We start from the raw sequence: 14,102 nt of genomic DNA, 5'->3' as shown, positions 1-14,102 counted from the left end.
TAAATCAAATAAGTCTCTGTGGCTATAATGCCAACGTGATGCATTATGCAGTGTATAACGTTAGTGTAACTGGCAAGTTGTTAGGCACCTTTTTTTTAATAATAATATTGGGATACAACAGGTGGAGAGAAACCAGCCAAGAACCTGTCAGCCTGGGGAAAGTTCATGTTTGCCTCTGCTCCTTGGTAAGTGAAAGGGTCGCATATTTTGGGTGGTTCCCTTCACCATGTAAATAAAGCTTTGGCCAAAGCAGACTGCTTGAATCATCAGTGAGGTCTTATACATCATAGGAAAGTTTTCCATTCTTAGAAAGAGCAGATACCAACTAACACTCTTTGGCTGCACTTAAGAACACAACCTATTATCCATACATATGAGCCCAAGGGAAACTCAGGGTTGCAACTTCAGCATTTAAAAAAAATAAAATAAAATAAAATTCCTCAATGAAGTGAAAATAACAAGCACAACATTTTTTATCTTAATACTACTGGAATTTAACAAGTGGAAAGGAAGTAGCCAAGAATACAAATCTATTTTTAAAAAGCAGCAGAGAGATACAAGACAACCAGTTGCAAATACATTATGAATAAATTGCACATACTCCAAGGATTATAATAATGTCCAGGAACCCATCACTGTAGGACATTTCATGCTTCTCTGCCCAGTGTTTTCACCAGGGCTGAGGTACCACTATAGACCAAGCTAAAGCTCTTCCTGGGGCTGAATACTAGCCAGGCAGTTGTGTATGAGTCATCGTGGCTGGTTTAAAAATTCTGAAGGGTGAAATTCTGTGAAAAGGAAAAAAATCTATTTTCTTCATTAGGCTAAAGATCTGACCCATATTTTCTAATTGAATTGTGACAAGATACACGACTGATACTTATTCCAAATACCATCGGAAGCAAACGGATTTCTGCAGCAATGCAGTGCATTCTGCAAGGATGATGCCAAGGGAACCACAGGCAAGAATAGCTGCCTTACTAAAAGAATCTTAAGATAGCATATCCAATGCCTTTGGCTTTACTGTATCCCACACCATCAAAAGCTTGGCTTAAAAATACAAAACCACAATGCAGCATGTGCCAGACACTTCATAAAACTGTTCCAGTGAAGGCCTGATGTTTCACACTGCTCAAAGGAAACCATGGAGAGCACGTAAGAAGCGAACACTCATGGTAAACAAAATCCACAGCTAACGTATGAGGAATCCTATCTATGAGCCATGCTAGATGACACAATCTTCACCTGTACTGTATAGTCAAACACTGTTTCCTGCCACATTACCCAGCACACCAGTGTGTCACCACCTTCAAACATAGATGCCAGGCCCCTCTGCTACATCATGATTCACAGGAAGAAAAACAGGAACCACTGAAGTAGTTCAATTGAAGGGGTACGCAACACTAAACAACAGCCAGTATATTTGTTTCTTCCGTTTGGAGTTCTTCACCCTCACCTTTATCCAGGAAAGGAATTTTCAAGGCCTCATTTTAGCCCCGGTTTACTTTAATATTGAAAATTCACAGGTCACATGCTGGAAGAAAGTTATATACAAGGAAAGCCAACAGGATTTCTGCCCGCCAATCTCTAGTCCTAACTATCATCTTTCAGGAGTGTTAAATTCACTCAGAAGAACTGTTGCTAAAACTAGACTAGGCTCTCCAAAAACTCAGTTACCGTGTGAAGGAAAATGTTGCTATCACCCTTACACGGAAAGACAATTCTAAACTATAACAAACACCATTAACAATTTCAACTTGGGAGACATACAATCCACCTCACTATAATTCTGATAAGAAAATTAACAGTCATCTACTAGAATAAAATAAGTAGTCAGGGCATTTCACATAACTCATAACTTCATCACCCAGGGGAAACATTGCTGTAGAATGAGAAACGTGAAGTATTCTATCCCGCTCCAAGCAGCTATTTTAGGCCCTCTACCTTGCCAAAAGAGACAGAGCTTACAGGAGAGTGAGCAACAAGCAAACCCAGTGCCTTCCATATAGCTCAGGTCAGCAGTCATTAACAGCCCTTTAAAGATGCCAGACAAAACACATGCACATAATATGCAGACAATATGCATGTGATACACAGAGGTGTGTCATGAAAAAGACCACTGGAACTCAGGCAATGACCTGCCTTTAAGATCTGACTCTTTAGGGCTTTTGATTCATCTGAGAACTGAAGCTATAGGATTGGTTGGGATCCAAGCACCTGAATTTGATATCCAGCCCCAAATCTGAACATGTTCGTTTCTGTCATTCAAGGTTTGGTCTATGTCTGAAATGTGTTACTGAAACATGTTACTGAAATGAGCACAAGAGACACGAGAACTGCCAAGGTAGTTAGTTGGGAAGCCACAAGTCTCACCTCTATCACACGTCGTTTCAGATGCAAATATACACACTGTCCTGTTTTCCGGTAATGCCTTTCAATGTGTTCCCTTCCAAATCCCAGAAATGTGTTCATGCACACATAGAGACCTCCTTCTGAATCCTAAAAGGAATGACACAAATAGTTACAGCACAGAAGGAACTGATCAGGACAGAAAAGATGCAGCAAGCAGAAAAAACCCAAAGAATTGCAAACCCTTTCTGTTATCAGGCATTTAAAGCGTGGCTTTCATAGCACATTATGCTGTTTACATTACCAGTCCTCTAAGAAACTTCCACATCATATCACAGCCTGTAGAAACTCATTGAAATGGCTTACTTTACAATTACAGATTAGTGAGCATCCAAATTGGAGGTCTAGAAGTCAGTCTTGAAAAATTCCATTTGAGTGCCCAATCCCCAGAGATTTGTACATGCAGAAATTTGTAAAGCATAGAAATAATGAAACACAGACATTTGTTTGAAATAGTCGAACTTTTTTTGGCCATTTTTTTGGGCAAGAACAGCATTCCAAATCAGAAGCGCAGCAGAGCTGATGGTTCAGGGGCTGATTCAGCCACAACTTCTACTACTGATCACAATCTTGTCCAAGAAAAACAGATCTCAAGTGATCTTACAGCTCTTAGAACTGGCTAACAAGAAAATTGGCAAGTGTTTTGTGAACATTCTTCAGTATCTACCAGTGATTCTCTCTATTCATGCAGTGAGAGTGCTTGGAAACAAGGGCGCTACAAAATAAATACAAATATATATATTCCTGGTACCGATCACAAACGCTGGCATTTCAGTAGCATATCCTGGCAGGAGTTCCATCACTTTTTGCTCTCCCGAAAGCTGGGTGTTGATACTGGCTGTTATGAGGACCTTGTTCCATTTTATCACCACTCCCAGATCTCTCCTCCATCATTCAGACTGCCAGGAGGACTTTCAGTCATCTGGTTCATTGATGTTAGATCAATTTTTTAAGCCCTCTCTAGCATGTATTGTTTTGAATAGGTGGTGCATAACAAAGATTGAGCCTTTCAGAAGCACCATGACCTTCCTTCTATTGTGAATGCATTTGTGCTATTGGATGGTACAGAACATCTCATGTTAAATTCCCCAAAGAACAACATGAATTAAACTCATCCATAGGCACCTTAGAAAGAAATTTAAAGAAAAATAAAAAATAAAAATCGTTATCTCCAGAAACAAGTCACATTAGGTGCATACATGAGCATAATCATGTATTGAGAATTGTTACGGCAACAACTGCTTTGCAAGGATACCACCTGAGAGTGCAATACCTGGAACATATCCAATACAGTGAACCAAGAAGTTTTCTCCTGCCTGGCCCACCTCTCTTTGAGGCTCTGCCAGGCAGGAACCTCCATTCTACCTCTGATCTCAGCCAGGTCCCCTCCCAGAGCCAGCACAAAGCTGGCCATCCTGCCCTGCCAGCCACGAGTTAGGCTCTCTCCTGTCCCGTGGCCTAGAACAAGTAGCAGAGGGCAAGTCTGACAGAGACCACAGCTGATCTCTGATACTTTCCTAACCAGCACCAGGTTAATACACCTTATTCTCTTCCAGAAAAGGAAGCAGAAGGGCTAATAGTGTTGAGCAGTTGTTGCTCATTTGATACCTGGCACAGACCAGCTGGGGCTTGACAAGTCTCCCCCTTCCTACCACTGCCCCAAAACCAGGCTTGAATGTGCCACTCTAAACCCAGGCAATTCTCCCCAGCTGGTTTCAGACTGGCACGGAGTATTTCTGTAGGAGTGGAAGGAATCTCAGCTTCTAGCTTACCTACAGCCTTTTTCCATATCTATATGCTACTCTTTCAAACATGTTCATTTTTATCAATAAAACTAAAGCCAGAACTGAAGAACTGCCTCAAACACCAATTAAATACTGGTACTTCCACAGCGACCAGCGGAGCCGTGGAGCTGAGAAACAGAACATGAAGAGAGACTAGAGAATGATGTCCTAGAGACCCCAAGACTTTCAAAAATACCCATCTCTTCTGCTTTTCTTAACATGAAGCAACACATACAAGCTTCAGCTTTCCAGATTTAGCTGAAAGATGAACATGTAATGAACTATACAGACATTGCTTTAATTACCTCTAAAGGACAAAAAATTGCATTAAGCATTCCAAGCTTCAAACACACGATCTGAAACAAGGGTTTAGACTATCTGCCATTCACACTTAACATATACCATGAAGTCATTCTTTCAGCATCTAGATATCACAATGATTATCTCTGCAGAGTAAATAGTAAAATATTTAGCCATCTCATTTCTGATCCACATAACAATTAACTGAGATTCTATTAAAAAAAAAAAAAACCAACAAAAAACACAGCTCCTTTGAATTTTAAATATACACAGCCTTGAGAACAGACTTGATAGCTGCAATTGTGCTCAAAAGTAATAAAGTGGTTAAAAGAAAACTCCAAATCTGGTACTCAAAAAATGCATAAAATATAATTGTATTTAAAATGTATTACATTTATTTTAATTTCCACTACTCTTTCACAGATTTATCTGCTTTAAGGCCTATTATATCTTTGCTGTCTGCTCTTATATCCTATATTCCAAATACTTTTGCATTATCTCCTTCTGTGAGAAAGTCGTGGATGTGTCCTCTACAAGAGGATCCTACAGGCACCCAACCTAAATAAAAATATTTGGTCTTGTCACTCTAGGGTCTCAGGAACTTTGTTTACAAATTCGTTTTCTTGGAGACCATTCTCTCTTTCTGGAAGGAGTCCAAGAGACCACTGAACCGTTTCTGATAAGCTGCCTATGACAACAATCTGACACTTTCAGTATATGAGCTAAATGTAGAATCTGAGTAAGTTGGTTGTGGTTACTAACAAAACAGTTATTTCTGCTGGAGAACGCAGGCAGACTATTCTCTCACGCAACTTGGAAAGAAGTGTACAGGCTGTTCAAAAGCCTAAAAGGTCACAGCAAAACAGGGGCACCTGTGAAAAAGCCACCTTTGCAGAAGGTTGTATAAAGGATTAGGCCCCTGTTTGGTGCTCAAAGGACACCTGACTGCAATTTAAGCAGCGTTTGTGCTCGTTAATTTAACCCTACTGAGCACACAACCAGTTCTGGGAAGAATGATGTTTTACATAGGCTGTGCCATGTAAATCTTTGTATCAATATTCATTTTAGATATGTGCGAAAGTTTATTCTGGATGAAGGCAACATATCTAATGTACTGAAGACACTATTTTACACCAGAAAAATATAGCTTGTCCTGGGAGACACAATCAGGAATTTTAGCTGTTTTTTTTTCCCCTCCACGCTTGCCTCGGCATGTAGTGTGAAGTTTATGATAAAATAAAATATTAACATTGCCTTCCCTTATTGCTCCAGTCTAAAGACGTTGTTGGGGCACAGGTTTGTACTTGCTTAGGCCTTGGTCGCTACCCAGAAGGCCACGCGAGAGTAGGCCAGTGTTCTTGCCCTCTAAGCAGAAGGAAAAGTGATTGCTATTCACTGTATTTCTTCCTGTTTGTTGCTGCTAAGATGGTCACAGTATGCCAAGTGCTTTATTGATAGAGAGGGAGACGCACAGTCCGCACCAGGGAGAGAAGTATTTTAAAAAATGAAGTAGCTCATCTTACTTATTTAGACAATAATTCATGTTTTGCAGAGGTAAGATGAGGAAGGAAAGGGACAGGGAATCCACAGTGAAAGAGCTAAAATGCTACAGTTACTCCCACTCAGGCCTGAAAAGCAGAGCAAGGAAGCTGGCAGATGAGAGGTCTGGCAAACACAAATGCTAATCCACAAGGAACCAGAGAGAGTTCACCACCGCACTTTACACACGCTCATGGCATCAGACAGTTACAGCTTTTAAACACTACTACCCTGAGCAGGATTTGAACTAATGACCCGTACCCCATTACCAAACCCCCGAACCATTTAGACCCCTGAGGGAAATCTAGGGTTTAGCAATTTCAACAATGATTTTATAAAAACACAATTGCTGTGGTGATCTACTAACACAGCACACAGTTACAGACTTGGGCACAGCGTCTACTATACAGGTGTTTGCTTTAGATCCACTAGAACAATGGTAAAATGTGCTAATATAGGTATCAGAGAAGAGAATAAAATGGCACCTCAAGTATTCACAAGCCCCCACACCCAAATATAAAGAATGAGAAGTTTGTTCATCCTATCACACATAAAGTAAAAAGTGCCGGTTATGTCAGAGGGTCACTGGCTCCTCTGCTCATTCAGCCACAGAATATTCTCTAACATACGCATATTGCATCGAATCCCACAATAGTGTAACTAAATGACAGGTATTGTATTTCAGGACAGGCTTAAAAATAATAACAGCCATTTCAGCACTTAATATTTATCTCAACAGCATATAGTAATTTACAACGAGGAATAAAAAGAAAGCCTGTCTCTCTGTCATGCACCAAAACTACCTACATTGAAACAAGGAAAAAAAAAAAACCAAAGCCAATCACAGGCAACCAACTGAACACAACAGAACACAGAGATGACTCCAGCAAAACAAAAAATTCATTTTCAAGTTTCCACTGCAACAAATGTGGTAACTTCCTTAAGGGGAGAGGAGAGAAGAGAGGGTGGGAGTCAACCCAAAAAATGTGTACCAAAGGCCAGGAACATATCTAATCACATTCAAAAGGAACATGGGGTATGAACGATGGCATAAGTCTGCCTTCTAGACAACTGTCCTCTGTCACCCAACGATGACAAGAAAGCAATGGTGACAAAAGGAAAGCAGAAAAGGAATACTAAGAAGGCAAAACTGGACATCTAGTAAAGAGGATGAGAAGGAGAAGCAACAGAATCAGAAAAGGGAACAGAATGACACAGACGTACACAAGCATTGACGTGAGAATATATACAAGCAGTAAAGAGGAGGCATGTACTACTGGAACTGGTGAAAGACACGGGAAAAGAAGAGCTGGATTGGGCAGAGAAAGAAAGGACAAATGTCCTGGCAGCAGAAAATAAAGTGCTGGGCTTCTAATAACTGGACTGTTAGCTTCAAGCGCAACAAAATCCTTCTCCTGCTCTCCCTTAAAAAGAAAGACAGAAAGAGAGATCAAAGTTACTATTTACTATTTTATCACACTTTGTGACAGCAACATGCAAAATACTGAACAGTTTACAGAAACTACATGTCACTGAAATTAAAAATGTATCAGGACTCTAGGGTTCTGATGTTATGTGGACAACCAGATAAAGTTATATCAGCAACTATATTACAGTTTTGAAAGGTTTAAAGTCCTCCATGTTCTGGGCTAAATGCCAACTAGCAAGGATGGCACTGGATATTTCCCTATGAGCAGATTGTTAAGCAATTGCTTCACAAAGATGTCTGGTATCTCCATTGCAGCTTCTAGACAGGCTCAGGGACAAGGCCAATCCAGTACAGCACTTAGAACATTACTGGGGAAGAAAAAAGCTGCGTGGGACAGTCAGTCACTAAAATGAAACCAAACCACCATTCCAAGAGGTGGCCTGACTGCTCACTCACGTGCACAAGTCATGGGCGGACTCCTGAGCGGGGCACACATAACTCCGAAGCAGTATCTTGTACAAGTCACATTCACAGGCAGGATCAAGGCTTCATGATAAGTGAGCAGATACAATGGCAAAAGCAACATTAGGTTGTGAGTTCATCTAACCTGCAGCCACGAATACAGAACTTCCACCCATCAATCAACACTGTTTGGGGTCAGATTATCCAGGTGCAGATTACGTGGGCCACTGATAGAGATGTCTCAGATCCATTGCGGTTTACTTCCCAGTACTGCAGCTTAAACAGTGCCACCTGTACTGCTTCCACGGCGGCCTAGATTTAGAGAGAGCCTGATGATTTTTGCTCTGTGCGGACCCCTAGATGTACAATTCTGTTGCTCACAAAGACAGTGCTGTGCTTCCAGAACAGAAGATCTGGGAAGAAGAGTTTACAGGAAACCTAATGTTTCCACAGCAATTCAGCAGAACTCCAGGGCTGCCTGTTCATCTTCATCTCTGTATTTAGCTCCAGGTACCTTACAAAGTCTCTCTGCTACCCAAAATATTCCAGCCCACCATCACTCTGGATAACAGGATAACTAAAGTTTGGTCAGGCACAACCCTTACGGATTTTACCATTCTCCAACTTTGGAAGACCATTTAGTTAACCTTAGTGTCCTGGTGCACTCCCAGCCAGCAAAACACTTGCCCATGGGACAGCTTTGGTATCTCCCTGTGATGCAGCAGGGAAACCGCTGCTCTGATTTTTTGGGTGATCACCCACCACCAAACAATTCACTGCTTCAATAACTTGGCCAAAAATCTTTCGTCTGGAGTATTTGATTTGTCTTGGTGCATTCAGTCCTCTTGTTTTTTTTCCTCACTGATGCTCCCGTCCCATCAATAGAAACAAGACACCAGCCTACCTCTCCCAGACAGTGGGCCCAGTGACTTTCTAATTTTCTTCAAGGAATATCGACCAAAGGAACAGCCAGATAGGAGGTAATTATTTCTAGAAAGTTTTATGTAGCACAGTTGCTGATATCCATTACACACTCCAAACTCTCAAGGATTTCAGCCTCCACTATACTGTCTAATAAACAGCCAAGCATCAGCACAGTTTAGCCTTCGGGAATTGTCCTAACATAACCACTACTGAGTCCCTGAGCCACAAAAATGAAGTCAGCAAGATTCACAAAGGACGCTGTTGTCAGCAGCAAGGTTTTCCAGCAGAGTGAAGCCAAGCTTTAAGCTGCTCAAACAAACACAGTCCTGCAATCTACAGAACTCGACTATGGGACTCGAATGGTCCTGTCGCCGTGCCGGACTCATGCCTTTTGCTGTAGTTGTAACCCCTGCCCTTCATGGGAAAGGCTGCAGAGCATATCCATCTACAACACGCAGAGCCTGCACGTAAGCCTTTCTTAGAACCCCAGTTTGCATCCCTTTTCCGGCAGTTGCCTCTCCCTCAGATGAGTCTTATCTAAAATGGTCAGAGGTCTTTGAGACAAGGATCCCATTAAAAGGCTGAATTTCCAGCTGAGTACTATACTTCTATATAAATAATAAGAGGACAAAAGATTATATTAAAAGATATATAAACACAACCTTTTTGCCTCCTGCGTTCTACTGAACACAAAGTCAAGTTCATCCACCAAAAGAGGATGTGAGGTCACAAGTGGACAAAATAGGAGAGAAGAAACCTACATCAGAGGCACAGATACGGAAAAAACGGTCACCAGGAGGGACTGTGTGTCAGATCTGAAATATCAGAAGTACTGGATTTCATCCGTCAAATTGTAGAGAATCACAGAATGGTAGGGGTTGGAAAGGACCTCTGGAGATCATCCAGTCCAACCCACTGCCAGAGCAGGGTCACCCAGAGCAGGTGGCACAGGAACGCGTCCAGGCGGGTTTGGAATGTCTCCAGAGACGGAGACTCCACCACCTCTCTGGGCAGCCTGTGCCAGGGTCTGCCACCCTCACAGGAAAGCACTTCCTCCTCATGTTTAGGTGAAACTTCCTATGTTCAAGTTTGTGCCCGTTACCTCTGGGAAGCAGGAGGCCACCATGGCTGCTGGGCCAGTCAGTAGAGAGAGATACTCAACACATGGACACACTCGTGTTTTGTAGGCAGCCTTCCTTTCCTTCCCAATTCTCTTATAAAGAATCAATGGCTAACTGGAGTAGGAGCCCTCATCAGGGAAACGCAATTTTTCAAGAAGCCACCAAAAAACCAGAAAAGTAATTAAAAATTAAGTCATAGAAAGGCATATTTTCTAATCTTATGAGACAAGCAAGGTAAAAACTGTCACTATGGCTCTTAAGTGCTCAGAAATTTCCCTCCTGTTTCTGCTGAATTTCCTGGAAACTAACCCTAGTATGTTCTGTCAGAAATAGGCCAAATCGAAGGACATGAATTTCTCACCTGTTTAGTGGCCTTTCTAACAATACCACGTTTCTGACAAGATCATCATGCTGCGGTTAATTCACATGGAAAAAAATACACTGAATATCCACTTGTACCTTTCCTACACTTGCACTTCTGAAATCTCTCATGTAATGACTCTCTTTGTAGTGCAAAGGCACCATTGTTCTCACATCTTTACCCAAGGAAGTAAGACTTAAAACTCATGGAAGGGGAACAGTGAGTCAACCAATTTTGAGAACAATCAGTGAAGCTGCCTGTAACCACGAGAACATGGATCTTCAGTGACACTACGCTGCTCAAATCCGGACAAGAGACGCAACTGACAGAGTGCGAAACAGGTCTGCAAAATCCAGGTCTTGCAGCCACGTGAATTGGAACACTGAGTTGAAGTCTGCACTATTGGAAGTAAAAGACAGAGCCACTCACACCCAGTACCTCATTGTCTTTGGCAGCCCAAGACGGAATCTTTCTCTATAATAATAATACTTTGTACCCTAATCCTCACAGGCCTGATGGTTTTTAGTGTATTTAAAAGATCACAGCACTTCCTTACAGGAAAAGTAATAATATACAATTAGTATAGCTAAAGAAACTTTAGCATAGAGCTGCTGTGTGACTGGGTATGTTGCTTTAAAAGATACAGACAAATACTCAGGAAATTTAGCTCTTTGGAGAAGCAAAAAAAAAAAAAAAAAAGAAGGGTAAAACTTGAGGGACCTTATAGCGTTAACCATTAACTTATAGCGTTAATGAAAGAAACTACTGAAATAAGACCTGGTATTGAAGAAAAGTGACAGAACAAAACATCTTGCATTGAGTTGGCTCCAAACAGAGACATGCTGAAGTTAGAACTGTAACAAGGAGCATATTTTAAATGGCAAAATGAGAAGAGGTGACAAAATACTGAGAAATAAGCTTACACCTCCCCTGTCAAAAAAGTAATCTGGAATTTTACCATGGATAATAAAACCAAGAGCATCTTTTTTAACAGCGATCATTTGCTTTAATATTACAACAAACCAAACAACAACCAGTGCATCTTCTTTCAAAAGAGGCAGACTCAATAGCAGAGGCTTGCTCAGGTCATACGTAGCTAACCTAAGAAAATAACTCACTAACCCAACCTAATACAAAGCACACAGAGAGAAACGTCTCGCTTTAGCCAAGGCAACAACCCGCTTCTACCCTTTCACTTTCCTTCTGAATGAAAGACTGTAAAAACACAACTTTGCTATTTTCAATTTGTAAATGCCAGTGTTTTACCCAAGAAAGCACTACCCTTTAGACTCGTCATCCTAGAAACAGTATCCAAGTATCTGTTAGATTATATGGGAATAAAAACTAAAATCTGAGACAAGTCCTTTGCCCAGCTAAGCTGAGGAGTGGTGTGGGCTGAAAAGCTGTGGAAAACAATACACACTGAGACTAGTCTTATTTTTACTGGTACTGTATAGGTTCGCTCCAGCCTTTTGCCCAGTGAATGCCTATAATGCAGTTTTTTTTAAAAAAAGCCTTAATAATGGAGGGCAACATTTTCCAAAATCTGAAATTTCTTCCCAATAAAGTCAAAAGGATGAAACGTTTCTTGGGGAAAAAAAACATGCACATGGTGATTCCAAATCCTTTGCTACTCTTACATATAGTTTCTGTTAAGTTTTGCTCAAACATTTTATATGTTGTTGAAACCAACTGTTCTACTAAACACAGCATTTGCTGTGTTTACCTGAGGCTTGTTGGTGGGGGTGGTGATTGTTTTTTTTTTAATTTGTAGCAGTTTTTAATATCCTTTCTTACTGGTTAACAGAAATATTTTGTAAACCACAACGTGGAAGAAGCCTCAACGTGTAACTAAAATCATCAATCACGTGCTCTGCCGAGCAGAAGTTTGAAGGAAAGATTGTGGTGCATTGATTTCCCCCCAAAATCCCTTATTAAGTATATAATGCAATTAGCGCCTCTGCAGTAGAGTCTGATTTGGCAGTTTTAATCAGACCGTCCCCCAGTACAGTCAGGGCTGCTGGGTGACACTTGAGATCTGAAGAGTGCGGGTAAAAATAACCTCTGTTCAACAAGACATGATGAACGCCAGACAGCTGAGTCACCTTTAAAACCAATTTTGATTTTCTGCATTAAAAGGAATTAGCAAAGGGGGGGGGGGGAGGATTAAAAAATCTGTCTGAAACTTATCTTTCGTTTAATATTCTGTAATGTAAACCCTGAGCTTCCTTTTGATTGCTGCCATTGACTTTAACAACAATATGTAGTGCTCAATCACCTCTGGGAAACCTCAGCTTCATGTAGAGAAGCAACTTCTAATAAAATTTCAGGTCCGTTTAAAAAGCATAATTTCTAAGCACTTGGTTCTTGAACTATCTAAGAAGGCTTCCAAGTATTGTCAGCGAAGTTAAAAACCAGTGAGGCCCCAAATCTACCACATGCAGTCTGTGGAGCTCGTGGATGTTCTGCAAGACAGGTATCACACCATAAAAAGTTTACTGTACATCGAACATTCATTTAACAGCAAACTCAAGGAGCTAGTGGGGAAACACCGCAAGTTGGTTGAAGTCCAGTGACACAACTGAAACCCTGGGAGAGAAAGTGTTTCGGGAGGACTTTCACACTGATTTTCAGGTCCAGCCTTTACCTTGGATGCTTTCGCTGAAGATTTTAAAAAGGAGACTGAGCACCGAGGCAGCAGGAAAGCAAAACGACTGGCACCTGGTAGCCAAAGCGCGCAAAGGAGAAGGCCAGGGGCTGCCCCTCGCTGCTGCCTCAGCGTGTGAGGGAAAACAGGGGGAGCGGGCAGCCCTCGGGCCGCCGCAGCCCGTTTCCCCGCAGGCCGAGAAGTTTTACCCACCAAAACCGCAAAACCCTCGCGTCTAAGCAACCACTTCAGACCGCCGGAAGGAGGAAAAAAAATAAATAAACAAGCGCAGGAACACCGCTGCCGCGAAGCAGCCGCGGGCGGGGAGGGCGAGGGGAGACCCGGCTCCACGGCAGGTGGAGGCGGGCGGGCTGGCCGAGGAAGGGACGGGGGAAGATTTTGGAAGGCTGAGGGGGAGACAGCGGCGCGGGGAGAGGGGGCTGCGGGGAAGGGGCGGCAGGAGGGGCGGGTTTGCCGCAGGGCGCAGGTGGGCGGCGGGGAAGGGGGAGCGGAGGCAGCCGGGGGCGGTTTCGCTGCACTCACAGGCGAGTCGTAGGAGAAGGCGCACTCCGTCTTGTAGACCCGGTCCCCTGATTTGGGCACCCGGATCGTGGGCATGTAGGGGACCAGCAGCTCGCCCACGTCGCCGGCGGCCATCTGCGCATCGCCGCCGCTGAAGAGCGCGGCCCGCTGCATACTCCCTCCCTCCCTCCAGCCGGCCGACGGCGAGCGGGCGAGGCGAGGGCAATGGAGGCGGAGGGCAGCCGGGCCCGGGGCAGGGCGCGGCGGCGGGAGCGGGGCCCGGGGGAGGGGGAGCGGAGGAGGAGGGAAGATGCTATTTTTAATCCAATGGCAGCGGGAGCGGCACCAGCTGCGCCGGCGGCACTCGGGGGTCCCAGCCAGGGCGGGAGGGAGGGGCAGGGCGGCGGGGGCGGGCGGCCCCCGCGCGGCCTCCCCCGGCCTCGAGAGGTGCTGGCGGGGTCGCTCTCCTGAGGCGATTCCCGCCCCGGGCGCGCGCGGCGCGTGGCCGTTAGGTGGCCGCCGGCGTGAGGCGGCCGCCCCGGCGGGGGCTGAGGGAGCCGGTCACCGTCCCGAGCGGTTTGTAACCGGGCCGGGGCAGCGGGAC

At 43.6% G+C, this 14,102-nt stretch overlaps 1 protein-coding gene across 1 annotated transcript in view; it reads right to left on the bottom strand.

The window, feature by feature from the left end:
* USP13 (ubiquitin specific peptidase 13) overlaps window positions 1-13,739 on the bottom strand; it is a 53,246-nt gene extending 39,507 nt beyond the window's left edge. The window contains exons 1-2 of the mRNA XM_063339037.1: window positions 13,520-13,739; window positions 2,374-2,499 (exon numbers count right to left, since the gene is read on the bottom strand). Coding sequence (XP_063195107.1) covers window positions 2,374-2,499; window positions 13,520-13,672 — 279 coding nt within the window. The 5' untranslated portion in view covers window positions 13,673-13,739. The remainder of the gene's footprint in view (window positions 1-2,373; window positions 2,500-13,519) is intronic.
* Window positions 13,740-14,102: the final 363 nt, after the last annotated feature.

Source organism: Chroicocephalus ridibundus, chromosome 6, assembly GCF_963924245.1.
Source record: "Chroicocephalus ridibundus chromosome 6, bChrRid1.1, whole genome shotgun sequence".
NCBI classification, from domain to species: Eukaryota; Metazoa; Chordata; class Aves; order Charadriiformes; family Laridae; genus Chroicocephalus; species Chroicocephalus ridibundus.
Note: the sequence above shows the minus strand (reverse complement) of the source record. Positions and strands in the feature narration are given on the sequence as shown.